The sequence below is a fragment of the Salvelinus alpinus genome, chromosome 30 (genome assembly GCF_045679555.1).
Source record: "Salvelinus alpinus chromosome 30, SLU_Salpinus.1, whole genome shotgun sequence".
Classification (NCBI taxonomy): Eukaryota; Metazoa; Chordata; class Actinopteri; order Salmoniformes; family Salmonidae; genus Salvelinus; species Salvelinus alpinus.
Genome location: NC_092115.1, coordinates 17,994,154 through 18,014,937, shown reverse-complemented (window position 1 = coordinate 18,014,937; position 20,784 = coordinate 17,994,154). Strand labels below are relative to the sequence as shown.

Sequence of the window (20,784 nt, the reverse complement as noted above, 5' to 3'; positions counted from 1 at the left end):
ATCCTTGTCATATGAAGAGAAATTATAGTTAAAACTTTTCAGTGCTCATCAGCCATTGGACATAAACATTACACAAGTTGGAAATTGCAAATTCAACAATGAGTGGTTTGGAAGGAATCAGTGGCTAACTGCAAGCATTGCCAAGCAATCACAAGCCTCCTATTCAGTGGAGTGGGTGTGTGGTCCCTAGTTTGGGTTTAAGGGGTCTCTTTTCCAATCTTAAAAGGATACATTTTCAACATTGGCCAAGCTGTCAATCTAGCTTGACTTCTGCTGCGCTCAAAACAACTGGAAACTGGAAACTGGCAAATCTGACTTCAGTGGGTTCAAGACAACTGGGAACTCGGAAAAAAATTAGCTCAGACTGGGAAAATACTTTTGAACCATCATCCAACTCGAAATTGCATGCCGGGAACTCGGGCCATGTTCTAGAGCTCCGACCTGAAGATCACTGACATCATCATGATTCGATCTTGAAAGCACCATAAATCAGACAATGCCAGACTTTGATGACAAAATTTGCCCACGAAGGACCGTCGCGCCACCTTCCTGTTCAAGTGAACACAGCATAACAAAGTCCAAAAATGTATTGTATGCTGCTGCATAAAAGATTTAATATGCTAGGGAGATATGTATACTGTAGCTAAGAAAGTAATACTAAGTGTATGTTGTGTAGTAAGCTGTTAATAGCCTATGTGCCTCACCCTAATAATTTGGTCCCTTTTCCACTCTTAATTTCACCTACTGTTCTGATTTGGTGGTGCACATGTGGCCTATAGCCTGTTTTAGAGAAATGTCATCATCGAATATTGTAAGAGCTTTCATTGTCTGCTTATATGCCCCCTTTATGTATCCTACGGTTCTGACTTGGTGTACAGGGAGAATATTGTAAGAATGGCCCATGTTCTGAATCCTGTCGCTGTACATTTCAAAAGTGCTGAACAAATAGTTATATTGACTACATCCGTTCTAGCTCGCTCATTAATGTCTTAATCGAAATTACGGATTGCCTTTTATCCACTCATCATCCCCTTATGCCATAGTTTGCACATCTCAATTGTCAGTAGAAACCACATTTGTTTAAGCAAGTGAGCCATATCAGCTTTGTTTTCTTTTAAGGCAGTAAATGAGGCTGAATGAACTGTTTCGCTGCCAGACAAGGCTCCGCTGATAGCCAGGTGTAGCAGTGGTAATGTTTTGGGACTGCTGTTGGGACTCTTTTGGGACAGCTTTATGTAGGCCCTAACAGTTTGTGGGCACCGTTTGTCACCGTTATAGTGCAATTCATGTATTGTTTAGTGTTGTGTTGTGGCTTTGCTGGCATGCATGTAAAAAAAAATGTTGCCCCACCAAGATTTACATGCTAAAATCGCCACTGCAAACATCTGTCGAAGACATTTCTCATGAAAACTGTCAGTGGGCTTATTTCAGCAGGGCAGAAACCTATATTGTAATGCCAAGACATTTACTGTGAAGTCCATCAGTCATTTTTGTCTCTCTCTACATCAGGTCCTGCCGGCAAATACATGGCATGGATCTTTATTGCTGAGTGTTAAAAATGGGGAGAAAGATATATGTTTTGCATGTGTGTGTGTGTGTGTGTGTGCCTATAGTGCTCAAACTCAAATCCAAAATGAGGAGAGCAGAGTACTGGCAACTAGCCATAGTCCGTCAAATACTACCCAATATAATAAAACACAATTTCCCATCTTTCCCATGATGAGAATAGCTCCCACTGGCAAAGATAGTACTGACAATGTCTGGGCTTCTTAGGATTAAAGTACAGGTACTGTCACGTTCTGACCATAGTTATTTTGTGTTTTCTTTGTTTTAGTGTTGGTCAGGACGTGAGCTGAGTGGGCATTCTATGTTGTGTGTCTAGGTTTCTGTTTCTATGTTTGGCCTGATATGGTTCTCAATCAGAGGCAGGTGTTAGTCATTGTCTCTGATTGGGAACCATATTTAGGTAGCCTGTTTTGTGTTGGGTTTTTGTGGGTGGTTGTCTTCATGTCTTCGTGTGTCTGCACCAGACAGAACTGTTTCGTTTTTTCAAATTTTTGTTGTTTTTGTATTTTGTAATGTTCACGTTTAGTGGCTTTAATTAAACATGATGAACGCTAACCACGCTGCGCTTTGGTCCGATCCTTCGTCCACAGAAGAAAGCCGTTACAGGTACTTTAAGTACATATCTCATGATTTATTTCAAATGCCCTTGTATGGTCATCACATATCTGGGAATTCCATGTTTCCCTCTCCTATGCAGTTAGGTCCCCATCCCAACTCGGAATTCTCCCCAACTGTGGCCATTGGGCCTACTGTCATTTATGATTTAGTAGAAACCAAACGAGATCCTCCCAGATTCAGGACTAGATGTATTCAAAAGCCATTTTGACACATTGAGCATCAGAGTATATTTTAGTCATTTAGCAGGTACATTTTAGTCATTCAGCAGGTACATTTTAGTCATTCAGCAGATGCTCTTATCCAGAGCAGTTACGTTGTGCCTTGATCAAGGGCACATCGACAGATGTTTCACCTAGTTGGATTAGCGACTCAAACCAGTGACCGGAGTCGAGCGGTCCTATATGCTCACTACAATAGTTGCGTAGGGCTCCGCAAATTACGCAAGGGCCCCGCCTCCCCCTCGTGTCAATGTTTATAACTTCGATGAGAGGATGAAGCGGAACTATCCTTCTGGTCACGAAAAGAGAGAGAAAAAACCCAATGAGAGTGAATTGCGGGAACAGAAATCCGGTAAACTTGTGTTCTCTCCTCTCAAAGTTTGATGTCAGCAAATAACAGTAACGTTAAATTGATCTGCTAACTTGCAGTGCATCTCTCTAGTCTGTCTGTCTTGTTAACCTAGCTTGGCAGTGCATCTCTTTGCCTGTCTGTGTCTTGCTTGCTTGCCAGCCACTTCCAGGGCTGTGTTCTGTGACTTTGTGTCTGACAAAAGTGAGAGTGAAATACAACTAATTATTACGTTCGATAAACGCCAACCGGCAACGGTGTTTCTAAACTGCAGCTCGGAAAAGATAACCGCGTTGTGCGTGAACATGCATTTATATGCGCGTGCACGAAATGAAACTCGCGCTTTCCAGCAGCAACCTCTGTGGGGACCAGTCCAGACAATATATGGGCGTGATTGCACTCCTCATAGGCGCACATTATTTTAAAACAAGACAATGATTATCTAGTTTCTCAGTCAATGTTTAGTTACAACTCTGGACTAATGTAAGACGAAAAGCAATGGATTGACATTGACTATTGATTTATATATTGAATTTAAAATGTTGATTAGCTGGGCATACTGGGCAATATGGATGCACATCTATCAGTAAAAAAATAACCATCAAGTATTCAGCCAAGCCGTAGTATAAATAGTATTTTATATTTGAAAATGTATAAAAGGAAATCTGGGGGAGACAGTTTGAATGGGTCTGATGCAGCTGATAAAATGTATAATAGTATTGTTATCTATAATTTACAGGTGCTATGCTTAAGTTTGTCAGTAGAGGAGATGCTGGTTCATCAGCCAGGACAAGTGTAACAGTATAACTTTAGACCGTCCCCTCGCCCCGACACGGGCGCGAACCAGGGACCCTCTGCACACATCAACAACTGACACCCACGAAGCGTCGTTACCCATCGCTCCACAAAAGCCGCGGCCCTTGCAGAGCAAGGGGAAACCCTACTTAAGTCTCAGAGCAAGTGACGTAACTGATTGAAACGCTACTAGCGCGTACCCGCTAACTAGCTAGCCATTTCACATCCGTTACACTCACCCCCCTTTCAACCTCATCCTTTTCCGCAGCAACCAGTGATCCGGGTCAACAGCATCAATGTAACAGTATAACTTTACGTCGTCCCCTCGCCCCGACACGGGCGCGAACCAGGGACCCTCTGCACACATCGACAACAGTCACCCACGAAGCGTCGTTACCCATCGCTCCACAAAAGCCGCGGCCCTTGCAGAGCAAGGGGAAACCCTACTTAAGTCTCAGAGCAAGTGACGTAACTGATTGAAACGCTACTAGCGCGTACCCGCTAACTAGCTAGCCATTTCACATCCGTTACACAAGCACAGACTCAGTTGATCCACATCCAACCTCAGCAAGTACTAACACAGACCCAGTACAGCCGGCTTCAGCCAGTACTAACACAGACCCAGTACAGCCGGCTTCAGCCAGTACTAACACAGACCCAGTACAGCCGGCTTCAGCCAGTACTAACACAGACCCAGTACAGCCGGCTTCAGCCAGTACTAACACAGACCCAGTACAGCCGTCTTCAGCCAGTACTAACACAGACCCAGTACAGCCGGCTTCAGCAAGTACTAACACAGACCCAGTACAGCCGGCTTCAGCAAGTACTAACACAGACCCAGTACAGCCGGCTTCAGCCAGTACTAACACAGACCCAGTACAGCCGGCTTCAGCCAGTACTAACACAGACCCAGTACAGCCGGCTTCAGCAAGTACTAACACAGACCCAGTACAGCCGGCTTCAGCCAGTACTAACACAGACCCAGTACAGCCGGCTTCAGCCAGTACTAACACAGACCCAGTACAGCCGGCTTCAGCCAGTACTAACACAGACCCAGTACAGCCGGCTTCAGCCAGTACTAACACAGACCCAGTACAGCCGGCTTCAGCAAGTACTAACACAGACCCAGTACAGCCGGCTTCAGCCAGTACTAACACAGACCCAGTACAGCCGGCTTCAGCCAGTACTAACACAGACCCAGTACAGCCGGCTTCAGCCAGTACTAACACAGACCCAGTACAGCCGGCTTCAGCCAGTACTAACACAGACCCAGTACAGCCGTCTTCAGCAAGTACTAACACAGACCCAGTACAGCCGGCTTCAGCAAGTACTAACACAGACCCAGTACAGCCGGCTTCAGCAAGTACTAACACAGACCCAGTACAGCCGGCTTCAGCCAGTACTAACACAGACCCAGTACAGCCGGCTTCAGCCAGTACTAACACAGACCCAGTACAGCCGGCTTCAGCCAGTACTAACACAGACCCTGTACAGCCGTCTTCAGCCAGTACTAACACAGACCCGGTACAGCCGTCTTCAGCCAGTACTAACACAGACCCGGTACAGCCGTCTTCAGCCAGTACTAACACAGACCCGGTACAGCCGTCTTCAGCAAGTACTAACACAGACCCGGTACAGCCGTCTTCAGCAAGTACTAACACAGACCCGGTACAGACGTCTTCAGCAAGTACTAACACAGACCCGGTACAGGCGTCTTCAGCCAGTACTAACACAGACCCGGGTGAAGTACAGGCAGCCTCAGCCAGTACTAACACAGACCCGGGTGAAGTACAGGCAGCCTCAGCCAGTACTAACACAGACCCGGGTGAAGTACAGGCAGCCTCAGCCAGTACTAACACAGACCCGGGTGAAGTACAGGCAGCCTCAGCCAGTACTAACACAGACCCAGGTGAAGTACAGGCAGCCTCAGCCAGTACTAACACAGACCCGGGTGAAGTACAGGCAGCCTCAGCCAGTACTAACACAGACCCGGGTGAAGTACAGGCAGCCTCAGCCAGTACTAACACAGACCCGGGTGAAGTACAGGCAGCCTCAGCCAGTACTAACACAGACCCGGGTGAAGTACAGGCAGCCTCAGCCAGTACTAACACAGACCCAGGTGAAGTACAGGCAGCCTCAGCCAGTACTAACACAGACCCAGGTGAAGTACAGGCAGCCTCAGCCAGTACTAGCACAACCAGAGGTGTTCAGCCAGCATCAGATACAAGCAGCTCAGACCCTAATAGAACAGTTGCTGCTCCACTAAATGATCCAGATTGGCCCCCAGTCTTAACAGACTTTATGAGGACTGAGTTAGTGCGTAGAGGTACATTCAAACCAGGACTGGGTTTTTCTTACCCTAAAGACAATTCTAGAAAAGGTTTCCATTCAGGCTTATTACAGAGACAGCTGTCTAACAGGGAAAAGATTACCAGGAGCTGGCTTTCATATTCAATCTAAAACAACGCTGTGTATTGTTTTTGCTGTAAGCTCTTTTCTACAAAAGACTACAAAATAATAAAGGAAGGCGTGAATGACTGGTCAAATATCAAAACCATTCTGAAACACCATGAGGGTAGTCCTGAACACACAAACAATATGATTAAGTGGAGAGAACTTGATCTGCGCCTAAGTCGGGGACATACTCTTTACCAGATACAAATGACAATTTTGGAGGCTGAAAGAAAGAGATGGTGGGATGTCCTTACACGTTTAATAAGTATCACCCAGTCTCTGGCTGACAGAAACCTAGCATTAAGGGGTTCATCAGATAAACTCTTCCAACCAGATAATGGAAACTTCCTAAAAGAGGTTGAATTACTGGCAAATTTTGATCCCGTTACAGAAAATCATCTCAGCAAAATTAAAGATGGAGAGACACATGCTCATTGCCTTGGTAAGCGCGCACAGAATGAGCTGATACAGATTGTGAGCAATAGTGACTCAAGGAAGAGACTCAAAGTACTTCTCAATTATCTTGGACTGTACACCTGACATGAGTCACCAGGAGAAAATGTCCATTATTCTGAGAAGCGTTGCTTGAAAGGGAAAGCCAGAGATCAAGAAGCCCTTCCTCTGCTTTGTGAATGTTGAGGTTACAACAGGCTTGAATCTGTCCACTGTCATCTTAGATAAGCTGAACGAGCTGAAGATTCCATTTGAAGATTGCAGAGGGCAAGTTTATGATAATGGGGCCAACATGAAGGGAAAGCACCAAGGAGTAAAGCCAGACTGCTCAAAAAAAATCCCAGAGCCGTGTTCGTCCCATGTGGAGCACATACTCTAAATCTTGTCGTTGCAGATTCTGCCAAATCTTCAAAAGATGCAGTTGGATTTCTTAGGCATGTGCAAAAGCTCTTCACCTTCTTTTCAGGTGAACCAGGTGAAAACCAAATATGGAGTGCTGCTGAACTTTAGCACTGCCTCTCCGATGTCCAGTGACTCTTTAAAAGCTCACTGCATGGAAGTTGAAAACACTCTTAACCTTCAGAGATGACTGTGACAACAGTGGAATGGATCTGACACATGAGATTCAGAATTGACCTGATCTGCCATCAGATAAGATGACTGCCTTAGAGCTGCTTCCTTTTCTCTGTGAGAAAAACCTGGAGGAACTCTATCCTAACCTTTGGATAGCCCTAAGAATTGCAGTCACCCTACCAGTAACAGTAGCATCGGCAGAGAGGAGTTTTTCAAAATGAAAGCTCATCAAAAGCTACCTGAGTTGTTTCATGTCACAGGAACGTTTGAGTGGTCTGGCCATCATGAGCATAAATCATGACTTGGGGAAACACATGTGCTATGATGACATCATTGATGATTTTGCCTCAAGAAAGTGCAGAAGAGGAATATTTTGATGGTAAGATTTTAATTCAAACATTAAAATGTTTACACACTTAGTAACGGTAAAAATTGTATGGCAGAAGTACATTTGTGTAAATGACTGCTTAACTAACTATGTGACATACTTTCTCAATTTCTTCCAGACAGTACAGATAGACTGGTGTCCATGCTGATGCTGAAAATGCCCAGGCTGTAGAGGGAACCAAAGTTAATTACACAGCTGTAAAGGCTTTATTTGACTATTTTGAGACATATACATGTAGCTGCAGCCATCGACTATAGGCTTTGGTTTACATTGTATAGCCAAAGCTAATCACACAGCTGTAAAGGCTTTATTTGACTATTTTGAGACATATACATGTAGCTGCAGCCATAGACTATAGGCTTTGGTTTACATTGTATAGCCAAAGCTAATCACACAGCTGTATAGGTTTTATTTGACTATTTTGAGACGTATAGCTGCAGCCATAGCCTATAGGCTTATGTTTACATTGTATAGACAAAGCTAATTGTATAATATTGTGAGGACTGGACTAATTACCAGGCAGCAGAGCCAAAGCTCAGTGTTATATTTGATTATTTTTTACATTTTATATTCTACAATTTCTTGTTAATGTTAATATTCACTTATCTTAAGATCCTATAGAAAATATTATATTCAATAAATATTGTTTGTTTAAACCTCATTCTGTTCTGTATAGGTCTACTTATTCTTAGACCGACAGGATGGAGCAAACTGTTTTAAAGGAGGGAGGATTGTAGTGGGAGCACTGGGGTGTCAGGTGTGACTGTGTGGCAATGGTAAATGGTTTACATGGCTCACGGGTCAGGTAGGAGGGCCCCTTAGCAGAATTTTGCCTAGGGCCCCACTGAGGTTAGGGCCGGCTCTGCCAGTGACCTTTCTGTTACAGGCCCAGCACTCAACCGCTAATCTACCTGCCACAGTTGCGGGTTCTACCTGTGGCCATTTGACCCACACTTTTCAAAAATGTCGAGAAGCATCTAGCTGCAGATAATGCGTGCTGATGCTATGTGGTCTGCGAGCCTCAAAGAGCATGCGCTGCGTTTCAGATGGTATTTTTGCATCTCAAATGGTATGTGCACTCAAAGTCGACATTTGTTGGTCTCGTGTATCGCATGAGTCAGTAGCTTTGTTCCAGGGAGTCAGTGTGTTACACCCATACCAGTCGGCACACTAGCTCTGGTCCAGGGCATTATGTTAACCACGGTTGCTAGTACACACTAGCTAAATAGCTTGCTAGTACATGTTAGCTAGCTAGTACACATTATCTAGCTAGCAGACACTCTAGTTAATACACACTAGCTCAGCGTTTCCCAAACTCGGTCCTGGGGACCCCAAGGGGTGCATGTTTAGTTTTTTTGCCCTAGCACTAAACAGATGATTCAAATTATCAACTCATCCTCAAGCTTTGATTATTTGAATCAGGTTAACGCACCATCCTATCTGGCACCATTCGACATTCTGTATACATTTGGCCCTTCTTTGGAACTAACCGCCAAACGAGCTTCCGTGGCCTCCAACTGCTCTTAAACGCTAGTAAAACCAAATGCATGCTTTTCAACCGTTCGCTGCTCGCAGCCTTCCGCCCGACTAGCATCACTACTCTGGACGGTTCTGACCTAGAATATGTGGACAACTACAAATACCTAGGTGTCTGGCTAGACTGTAAACTCTCCTTCCAGACTCATATCAAACATCTCCAATCCAAAATCAAATCTAGAATCGGCTTTCTATTTCATAACAAAGCCTCCTTCACTCACGCCGCCAAACTTACCCTAGTAAAACTGACTAACCTACCGATCCTTGACTTCGGCGATGTCATTTACAAAATAGCCTCCGACACTCTACTCAGCAAACTGGATGTAGTCTATCACAGTGCCATCTGTTTTGTCACCAAAGCCCCATATAACACCCACCACTGCGACCTGTATGCTCTTGTTGGCTGGCCCTCGCTTCATATTCGTCGCCAAACCCACTGGCTCCAGGTCATCTATAAGTCTTTGCTAGGTAAAGCCCCGTAAAGCCCCGTCTTATCTCAGCTCACTGGTCACCATAGCAGCACCCACCCATAGCACGCGCTCCAGCAGGTATATTTCACTGGTCATCCCCAAAGCCAACACTTCCTTTGACTGCCTTTCGTTTCAGTTCTCTGCTGCCAATGACTGGAATGAATTGCAAAAATCACTGAAGCTGGAGACTTATATCTCCCTCTCTAACTTTAAGCATCAGCTGCCAGAGCAGCTTACCGATCACTGTACCTGTATACAGTCAATCTGTAAATAGCACACCCAACTCCCTCTTCCCCATATTGTTATTTATCTTCTTGCTCTTTTGCAGCTCAGTATCTCTACTTGCACATCATCATCTGCACATCTATCACTCCAGTGTTAATGCTAAATTGTAATTATTTCACCTCTGTGGCCTATTTATTGCCTTACCTCCATACTCTTCTACATTTGCACACACTGTACATAGATTTTTTTCTATTGTGTTATTGACTATACGTTTGTTTGTGTAACTCTGTGTTTTGTTTTTGTCGCTCTGCTTTGCTTTATCTTGGCCAGGTCGCAGTTGTAAAGGAGAACTTGTTCTCAAATGGCCTACCTGGTTAAATAAAATGAAGAGGGTTAGGGTTACGCCTAGCTAGAATGCTACAGTTGTCAACAACTGGTGTCCCCGACGCGACTACTAGATGGCGCTGTATGCCTATTCCATTTAGCCACAACGGTAGAAACGTAAACAAACCATCTGTGGCGAAAACCATCATTATAATATCGGTTCCGATCACTTCTCTTAACAGAAAGGCTGCGTTTGAACAGGCAGCCCAATTCTGATATTTTTTTCCCAGTAAGTGGTCTTTTGACCAATCACATCAGATCGTTTTACATCAGCTCTTTTTCAGAGCTGATCTGATCGGTCAAAAGAACAAGTAGTGAAAAAAGATCTGGTTTCGGCTGCCTGTCTAAACGCAGCAATATGGGCCCAGAATTTAATAGAGCATCTGACCAGTTACACAATACTTTACTTCTGTGTTAACCGAGATTACCTCATTGATCAAGGAAATAATGCAGAAAGTAGCCTATTAATCATACATGATGTGACACAGAAAGAGAATCCTACCATCTAGTGGTGATTATAAACAGCTGTACAGGAGAGTTCTAGAGTTCACACAGCACTGTCTCCTTATATGGCTGGTTCAATGACATGCTATGGGTGAATGACAGTAGGCTTGTTCGACATAGCAGGCGACAGTGCAGGCGACTGCTGACTGACTGATCTTCAAACAACCTTGCATCACATATAACTACTCATTATTATGTGTAGATCACCCACGATACATTACGGGTTTGATGCTCTCGAACACCGCCATACAGTAGTAGTACGACACTCCTCCCTGCTCTATTGCCACGTTCAAGACAACTCGGAACTGCAACTCAAAAGCAAGGACTGACACATTTTGATTTATTTTGGAGGTAATTCAGTTGTAGATGCCGTAAACTCGGGACCTCTGAGTTTAAATGAACGTTATTGGCATAGAGCTTCCTATTGGTTGATTCTGACACTTCCCAAGTGGAGAACTCAGGTATAATTTTCTACAACGCGTAAGCAAGTCGGAAAGGTCTGCGTTTCCGACATGACCTGAACGCGCCACAAAGATGAGCCCAGAGTTTCCCACTTGGAAAGTATCAGAGTCAACAAATAGGAAGCTCTACGCAAATGTTTAACTTGGAGGTCCCGAGTTTCCGAGTTGCCATGAAAGCACAATAAATCCTGGCCCTTGTTCAGTTGCCAAACATTGCAGATAGAAATTCCACAAAAAGAGCCAAAGTGATTAATATTCTACATGTCAGAGAGGCATGTTTATTCTACATAGCCTATTTCTATCTGAACGTTCCAAAACGTTGCGTCCTGCTGAATGCGACCCAACTACAGCAATCTTGTTTCGTCATTTCATACCATCTACACACACACACGCCCGGACGTACACACACCGGACACACAGATGGAGAGAGAGGGGGGAATGGAAGGAGGAGAGAGATATGACGTTAAAAGACAAGAAGAGACTATAAAAAACATCAGGTTACAATTATCAAACATCAGACGAATTAATCCCGCATAGCTGATTTCAAAATAGACATTTTGGGGAAACAAAGCCACAAATGAATAGTCATTACAAATATAGCTTGTATTTTAGCAACCATATTCTTTTAAAATATGGAAAGGCAGCTTTATGATTAGGCAATTTAAAATCCATTCCGTTATCATTGGCTATGTGAAAACAAGGTAAGTTAACAGCTTCACTATTGTAAGCAAACCAGTGTTGTTTACATTTCCTCCTGCGTGTAGATATGCGGATGTCATTTTAGTAATTTTGCTTAAATATGTCGTGCAACCAGTTTTACGCTTTTTTACCAAATTCAGGTAGGTTCCTCCACGTTTCGTTTCGTTTGCTTGCGTTTAAGAAACGTTTTGCAACATAATCGTTGTAATGAATAGGTTTGTAGACAATCTGCGTTTCGATGTGGAGTCATTTTGGGTAAATATGTCGGCCAACCAGTTTTACGCGTGTTTTTCCAACTCAGTTTCTCAGCCAAGGTGTAGCATAGCCTGTAATATATGTCCTTAACACGACCAACGCCTCTTGTACACATGCTAGGTTTCGACATCACGGGGGGATATTTATATCTCCGGATATGCTGCTCCCCTTGAAATGCACTTGTCGTTATCGCGCTTCGGTATCGCACGATGACGTCAAGGTTAGTATAGGGCGTCATTGCCTGTGCAATGGTGTGCTATATCGACTGAGCAGGCGTCAGAGTCGCCAATTACTCCAACATTTTGTATCTGTACGCGGTGGAATATATAATTTCTTAGAAACTAGTGCGGTGACTTGAGTGTAAGTACAGTATGCTTCTGTCAGTAATGTACAATTTGCAATTTGTTTTATTGTACAGTAGTTATTCATGTTTTAGTTAGTTGCGTCTACTTAAAGCAGATCAGCTGTTCCGATTTCCTGTCTGGCAACAATGTAGGGTATTCCACAATATGCTATAGTTTCTCACAGTTATTGGCTATTTCAGACAGGGGCACACTTGTGATCAACAACTACCTGACCAGACACTTGATGAAAGCATGGAGGTCCCCACCAGGTTGAGGTTTGGGCTGTGGGGACATGTATAGGGATCAACTTGTGCCACTGTATTTAGTTACAAACCGTCAGCGATTTTGACACAGAGCCAGACAAGGGTTGTCATTAGTTACCACAGCCACAAAGTCAAAATGGTTTCTATCGTAAAAATTCATAAAAACAAACATTTGCTTTTTGGTCGTAATTTAAGGTTAGGCATACGGTTAACAGTGTGGTTAGGGTTAGGTTTAAAATCAGATTTGAATAAGAGACATTGTAGAAATAGGCGAGGTTTAGCCAGATTTATGACTTTATGACTGTGGTAGCTAGTGGCGACGCAAACGTGATCCTAAGAGTTGAGTATACTTTCCAGAAGTAGCCTATGAATGGTTGGTCCACACTTGTTTGCTGAAGGTGAGGTTCGTTTTATTCAACCGTTTCGTTTCATTCAACCGTTTTCTCAAGGGCACTAGGAGGAATGCTTCACAATTTCGAAGAAACTACACAGTATTTCGAAACGGACATGTTATTCTTAGTAGGGCAGGGGTCAGTTTATTTTTGGGAGCAGAATGTATGAGAGTTGTTCTATGAAGAAGAACTAGAAATACTGCAACAATTCAAGTAACAGTGAAGAATGCATTTTGCCATACAGTTTCGCTTCCCTCCAAAATGCCTTGCAAGGTTACAAAATGCCTGGTTTTAAGTAATGTAATGTCATGTGAACAGAATGTCAGTGTGGCCCTTACAAAAAATATTTCAGTTTTGAAACTGCAGTAAACGTGCAGTAACTACAGTCAACTGTGGTATTTTGGACGCAGTCATTGCAGAATAACTGCAGTGTACAGCAGGGGGTCCACTACAACAAAGGTAGGATCTGGTGACCACATAAATGAGTGTGACTGGTCTATTTGTAAAGGGGGGGGGGGGGGGGGGGGGGGGCATTAGTAGATTGGTATATGGGCTGACCCATGACCTCAACGTGATAATGCAACTAAATCAACAAATATTCCCAACTGTTGCAAGGCAGCCGGTGGTAAATACATGGGTCCTGGCCTGAGATAAGTTAAGCAGGTGTTGACATATTTGGGTATATAGTATCTACAGTTGGTGATACCATATATGTACTGTACAGTACAGTAAAAAAGACACCATAAATGCTTTAACATGCAGCTCTGTTCTAAGCATGCCAAAAATCAAGTCAAATACAAAGTTCAGTTTACGGTCTGTTGCTGCGTGCTCTAGAGGTTAGCTACTTTATAGCCAAAACGGTGTCAATCATACACTGGTATTGTAGATTTCAAGTCAGGATTTCTCCCTTTTTGCTCACTGCTCACAGGCCTACAGGTACAGGAGCAGAATATCAGTCAAACTCCTATTGACATGATTCAGTGCATGATGTAGGCAAAAGTCTGACTTACTCTACTGTACGGGTGTTTATCTCACATTCCTATTTGCTTCTCTACTATGAACTGTGTGTTTTTCTCTCTCAGTAACGAGTGGTAATGGCAAGCTTCTCTCCGCTGGTCCTGTCCATCGCTGCCACCAGCTTTGTGACGTTCCAGTGTCTGTTCCATTTTGTCAGTCCCTGTGTCTCTGCTCGGTTCTGCCCTGGGTACCGCCGTCTCAGCCCTAAACACACCATAGAGTGGAACTCCAGGTACAGCATCAGGAGACTGAGAAGTGATATTTTGGTGTTATTCAATCATGTAATTCAAAGCTCCTATCAGAACACATATTGGATTATCATTTTCCCAGTCAAAGTACATTTCTGAGCATAGACCCTTTCAAATATCCTTGTTTAGCATTTTTCCATGGCATGGAACCCCACAGCTGCCACCAAATGTCAAGTTTAAGTTAGTATGCTTTTATGAGTATGTGTGTCTGTTTTTTGTGATATTTTTCTAGAACTGTGTCTACATTTCACGCCTTGATAGTGGGCCTTTTTTGTCTCTACATATTACTATTTGATGATGCCGTCAATGAAGACCCAGTCTGGTAAGAATCTCCCTGACTGCAAAGTGTGCAATTCTTGATATAATCTTATATTTGGAACATTTATCTATATTTTAAACATGTGCTTTGTGCTTTCTTACCAATAGGGGAGATCCGTCACTGGTGAAAATAAATGTGGCCATAACCTGTGGCTACCTCCTATCAGGTGGGTCTCCACTTCAAACATGTCTAACCCTTGTATTACTTTGCATATTTCCATGGATTATGTTGACCCATACAGTGAGCTATCTCCCTTGTCTGTCTTGCAGATATGCTGCTCATATGTTACTATTGGCGGGCGATAGGGGACAAGTTTTTTGTAATCCACCACCTGGCAGCACTGTATGCTTACTACTATGTACTGGTGAGTTCTCTACTGACCCAGAGCAGAATGTGCAGGCAAGATGGGGAAGGGACAAGGGCTAAGGGTGAACAGCCATGTAGTTTGATGGGATTGGTTAGAATGGATAACAAAGTGCTTGTCAGGGATGAAATAGTTTGGTTCCACTTTACATTCAGTATCCTTAATATGTGTAGACCTATATTTGGAACACTTTGATTTACAGTGTTGTTATTGACCTATAAATACACTGCTATAAGTGTTATTACTCAGTTGTTTTGCTGTACTTAGAGTTATTACACAGTAATAGAACACTGTAAACCAGGGGTAGGCAAGTAGATTCAGCCGCAGGCCGATTTTTGTCGGAGCGAAAGGTCGACAAAAATGTGTACATTGCAAATTGACCACAACTAAGCCCCAAAAGAGATTGTATTTAAAAATAACAATAATTTCATACCTTAATTACATTGAGACACGATTACACATCTCTTTTTTATTTGTGGGAATACTTGAACAGATTTCCTAAAATAACACATTTTTAACTGAATTCCTGGTGATTTGAGTCTTTTTGAGCAAAAATGACCCCCCCCCCAGGTTTAGGCCTGTTTCCAACCCCTGCTGTTGCCGACCCCTGCTGTACACTAAAGTGTTACCCTCCCCTCTTCGGGAAGGTACAGTGTAAGCAAGCGCATATATTGTTCGAAAGTAGTTACAGTTGTAAAACAGTTTTGATATATGGCTTGCAGTTGACGCACCACTAAAAGCAAGACAACCATGTGATGTAGATGTTCACTCTTGGTCCTGTCCTGTGAATCTATTCTGGGCCATCAGGTTCAGTAGCTGCTAAAACTAACGATGACAATGATGAGGACGGGGACCATGTTTTGCATGGAATACGATGATGAGTTGTTGTGCCCGTTTCAAAGCCACAGATTCAGACCAGTCCCGGAATAGAAAACATGCTCACTGGAGAATATCCATTGAATATCATTTTTTTTGTCCCAGACTAGGATTAATCTGTGTCCAGGAAACCAGACTGTAGAGTTTCTGTGCATAATGTATTCTCTTACTTCTCTCAATCTGTGATGGTGATTGGTACATGCTGCCTTTTGGTTGTTTTGACCTTTTGAGCCTATACCCTAGACCCTATACATCACTACAAAGACAGGGTCTTCCTCTCATTTCATTTTTTAAAATCACCACTGACTTTTCTTAGTAAAATGTACTGGATAATTTCCAGTCCCTTTTTTGGGTAATGTTAGAATGGATTGTAGAGTACATGTTTTGAAATGTATATTTAGATATTAACTTAATAACAGCATCCACATAGTTAGTCCATATATTTTTTATTTTCTCTAGAATGTTTTTTTATCTTCTTCAATGTTGGGATGGGGGCTTTTAATGGTGCCCATTTTCACTAGTTGCACATTTCTTCTGTTTAGGTATTTATGTCCATGTCTTTCCTCCACTTACATGTGTGATCAATGAACCCAGTCTTGTGTCTCTAACCTGCTAACAATACAGAACATGCAAAAAATGTCCTAAACAAAGAACAGGTCCGTGTCAAATGGCTATAGAAGGGGTCCCTTCCTATCTTGTCTGTAGTGGATTCTGTTGTGGTACATAGAGCACATGTTGCCTAGTAACAGTATGGATTTACCAGTACATAGAGGTACGAGCATGCACTGCTGGATTGTCACCACCAATTTTTGAACATTTCTATGTGACCCAAGTTTATTAACCGTGTCATAACCCCAGTAAGTACACCTAGATGTTTTAATTTTTTGGGATCGTACGGTAGGTTTACGATCATGATGTATCATGAATTCACATATTATTTAAAGTACTTCTCTTGCCATTATTTTCTTTGCACTTTGTTCTGTCTCTCTCTTTTAGAGCATAGGAATGTTGCCTTATTTTGCTAACTTCCGTCTGGTCGCAGAGCTTTCCACTCCTTGTGTGAACCAGCGGTAGGTAACCTCTGTGCCAAATAGACTCACGCACACACAAACAGAATGTTTACTGGGAAGTAGAGGGAACCTCATAAAATACCCATTTATTTGTCCTTACAGTATTTGCCAAGTGGCTTTTGTCATTGGTAGTAGTGCATTCAACCGTTTCAGAAACACTATTGACCGTTAATGTTTAACTACTTATAGTGAGTCAGACCAGTTACACCCAGCTGAAAGCTCGTACAGTATCTGACATACATCATTAGAGACACGTGTTTCATACTTAATAATACATTTTCAGTCACATACATTTCCAATTGTATACTATTATCCTGATTTAATCCAACAAATACAAAATACAGATTCAATGTTAAACATTTACATTTATATTTTAATCATTTAGCAGACGCTCTTATCCAGAGTGAATTACAGTTAGTGCATTCATCTTAATATAGCTGGGTGGGACAACCACATATCTCAGTCATAGTAAGCGTATTTTTCCTCAAAGTAGCTATCAGCAAAGTCAGGGATTAGTAGAAAAAGAGTCAAGTGTGAGTGTTAGTTTAACAGGTAGGATTTCAGACGTTTTCAGAAGTTGGGCAGGGACTCTGCTGTCCTAGCGTCAGGGGGGAAGCTTGTTCCACCATTGGGGTGCCAGGAAAGAGAAAAGCTTTGACTGGGCTGAGCGGGAGCGGTCCTCCCGTAGGGTTGGGAGAGCCAAGAGGCCAGAGGTGGCAGAACGGAGTGCTCGGGTTAGGGTGTAGGGTTTGAGCATAGGCTTGAAGGTAGGGAGGGGCAGTTCCCTAAGGAATTGTACTTAAAACCTTTAAGTGCTGGGTATACTGTAGATATATTTTAAGTGTCACCTATTCTGGAACAATGCCAGTTGATATCCATGACTCCATTACAATTGAGTCCAACAACTGCTATCTCACTCTGTAACTATACTACCTGTATCTATCTTTCAGCTGGTTCTTTGAAGTGCTTGGTTACCCAAAGAAATCATTACCAAATATGGTCAACGGAATTGCCATGACGCTATCCTTCTTCCTGGTGAGGATAGCGGTCATGCCGATGTATTACAGCCGGATGTACGCCGTGTACGGGACAGAACCTTTCTACCGGGTGACTTTTGGTGGCCGTTGTGCCTGGATGGGCCCCAGTTTCTGTCTAGACATTATGAACTTCATGTGGATGCATAAAATGGCCCGCGGCTGCATTAGCGTCCTGCGCTCTCCCGGAAAGGTAAAAGTGGAAAAGCTACAGAATGGGAAAGTGCACTGAGAGGTTGCAAAAGGCTATGGTGGAGTTATTTTATTGTATGTCTGATTCAAATGGTTCATGGACATTTTTGGATCAAATGGTTCATGGACTGGAAATGTCTTGAGACTCCCTAGGATCCCATGACCAGCCCTAGGTAAATTGTGTACCACTATACTAATTTGCCCAGAACACTGCCAAACAAGCTCTACAGTCCTCCAAAATGATGGGAGGGGACATGGTAAAGGCCATTGGATTGCGTCTCCTCTTGGTCCTTACAGATGGAGGAAGTGGATGGAAACAAACAGACAATACTCTAAAGCACAGCTCCTCTTGTCTGTTGGACCCTTTGTTTGTAAATTGTATATGTCCACCCAAAGGTGTCTTGTGTGTATTGTCACAATTACGTGAACTGACATGGAAGAGAATGTTAAAGGAACTCACATAGTTTTGTAATGTTTATGAAGCCATATGGCTCTTGTACAAATATCATGAGATATTGTACGAAAATAAAATCCTTACTTGAAATCTGTGTTTTCACCAGCATTAGGATGTAAAATAAGTATATTGTCAGACTACTGAAGTCTATGCTCAGGAGCCTGCTCATGCAGTAGGCCTAGGAAATATTAGTCATGCACATAAAGTATCAGGGTAGATTTAGACAAACCACAGCAAACAAATGCCAGAATGTATTGTAATTTTATCTCTAGAAGTGACCTTACTGAGTGTGATTCATGATAACTGCAATAAAAGTGCACTTATGTCTAACTGACACACCCACACTATAACTTCCCACAAGCATCTCCACAAGGTTTACAAATTACAGATCAAACTTCAGAAGTCAAGCTTCATAATGTAATGTGAAAAATGTAATTAAAAGGATACTGCAAGATTCTGGCATTTAATCCCATTTTCTGGTTACCCAGAGTCTGATGAACTTGTATGTCTGCATGCAGTATGAAGTTAGAATAGCAATGCTACTGTACCTTTAGACTTCCAGTCCTTGTGCTATCGCTAGTTAACGTTGGCTAGCTAAACTACCGCTATTTCCATCATACTGTGTGCAGAGACATAAAAATGGTATCCACAAGTTCATCTGACTCTGGGTAAGCAGAACATGGCCATAAATGCAAGAATCTCGCATTTTGCCTTTCAGGTTTCCCTGTTGGATCTCTGGGTGAGAATATGCAAGCTATTTATTGTGACATTTACAGCTATGTTAGTTATAATATTTCATTTAAAAATATCTATTTTAATAATGTACTCTTTGAGTTAGTTGAAGTGAGTGATTTATTAACTTAATTTTCATACTTGCTTTGATTGTCTTCAGACGACAACACTTGTCTGCTGCTGCTCTCTTGTGGAGACAATGCGGAACTGCACACATCCCCTCAAAAGGAGGATACAGTGGTCAATGAGTTTTGAGGAATATTAATAAAAAAATTATTGATGTTAAAACCTTGGTTTGGCATCATTTGGTCATCACATTGTTTTCTAAAAGTCCCATACCTCTGGCTACTTTGGCCACCATTATCACCTCTGGCTCTTAAAGTATAGATAAAAATGTACAACTATGGATGTAAAAACTTACAATTATGCTTGTTTTTTTTATTTTATTTCACATTTATTTAACCAGGTAGGCCAGTTGAGAACAAGTTCTCATTTACAACTGCGACCTGGCCAAGATAAAGTAAAGCAGTGCGACACAAACAACAACACCGAATTACACATGGAATAAACAAACATACAGTCAATAACACAACAGAAAAGTCTATATACAGTGTGTGAAAATGAAGTAAGATTAGGGAGGTAAGGCAATAAATAGGCCGTAGTGGCGAAATAATTACAATTTAGCAAATAAACACGAGTGATAGATGTGCAGAAGATGAATGTGCAAGTAGAGAAACTGGGGTGCAAAGGAGAAAATAATTAAAAAAAAATAACAATATGGGGATGAGGTAGTTGGATGGGTTATTTACAGATGGGCTATGTACAGGTGCAATGATCTGTAAGCTGCTCTGATAGCTGATGCTTAAAGTTAGTGAGGGAGATATGTGTCTCCAGCTTCAGTGATTTTTGCAATTCGTTCCAGTCATTGGCAGCAGAGAACTGGAAGGAAAGACGGCCAAAGGAGGAATTGGCTTTGGGGGTGATGTTTGGCAGCATGAGTGAAGGATGCTTTGCTGCGAAATAGGAAGCCGGTTCTTGATTTAATTTTGGATTGGAGATGCTTAATATGAGTCTGGAAGGAGAGTTTACAGTCTAACCAGACACCAAGGTATTTGTAGATGTCCATATATTCTAAGTCAGAATCGTCCAGAGTAGTGATGCTAGGCGGGCGGGCAGGTGCGGGCAGCGATCGGTTGAAGAGCATGCATTTAGTTTTACTTGCATTTAAGAGCAGTTTGAGACCACGGAAGGAGAGTTGTACGACATTGAAGCTCGTCTGGAGGTTAGTTAACACAGTGTCCAAAGAAGGGCCAGAGGTATACAGAATGGTGTCGTCTGCGTAGAGGTGGATCAGAGAATCACCAGCCGCAAGAGCGACATCATTGATTTATACAGAGAAAAGAGTCGGCCCGAGAATTGAACCCTGTGGCACCCCATAGAGACTGCCAGAGGTCCGGACAACAGGCCCTCCGATTTGACACACTGAACTCTGTCTGAGAAGTAGTTGGTGAACCAGGCTAGGCAGTCATTT

The 20,784-nt window shown here is 42.7% G+C and overlaps 1 protein-coding gene across 5 annotated transcripts; it reads left to right on the top strand.

Moving 5' to 3' along the window:
• The first annotated feature begins 2,719 nt into the window (after nt 1-2,719).
• On the top strand, nt 2,720-19,541 carry LOC139559488 (TLC domain-containing protein 4-B-like). Of its 5 annotated transcripts, none has more exons than XM_071375529.1 (7): nt 2,720-2,754; nt 14,030-14,196; nt 14,445-14,534; nt 14,639-14,697; nt 14,801-14,895; nt 16,768-16,841; nt 17,792-19,541. In XM_071375529.1, the coding sequence occupies exons 2-7, from the start codon at nt 14,042-14,044 to the stop codon at nt 18,105-18,107; spliced, it is 789 nt and encodes a 262-aa protein (XP_071231630.1). In that variant the 5' UTR covers nt 2,720-2,754; nt 14,030-14,041; the 3' UTR covers nt 18,108-19,541. The 5 variants fall into 5 exon arrangements, with proteins under 5 accessions (XP_071231630.1, XP_071231626.1, XP_071231628.1 ...); XM_071375525.1 differs by lacking the exon at nt 2,720-2,754 and adding an exon at nt 11,378-11,695 and having other exon boundaries at nt 14,086-14,196; XM_071375527.1 differs by lacking the exon at nt 2,720-2,754 and adding an exon at nt 11,380-11,695.
• Nucleotides 19,542-20,784: the final 1,243 nt, after the last annotated feature.

What these genes read in the sequence shown, in the direction of transcription:
- LOC139559488 (XM_071375525.1), top strand. Translation starts at nt 11,643, where the DNA reads ATGATTAGGCAATTTAAAATCCATTCCGTTATCATTGGCTATGTGAAA. An exon ending in ACCATAGAGTGGAACTCCAG is followed by an intron (nt 14,197 to 14,444) that starts GTACAGCATCAG and finishes ATATTTTTCTAG; the next exon opens with AACTGTGTCTACATTTCACG. An exon ending in ATGCTTACTACTATGTACTG is followed by an intron (nt 14,896 to 16,767) that starts GTGAGTTCTCTA and finishes TCTCTCTTTTAG; the next exon opens with AGCATAGGAATGTTGCCTTA.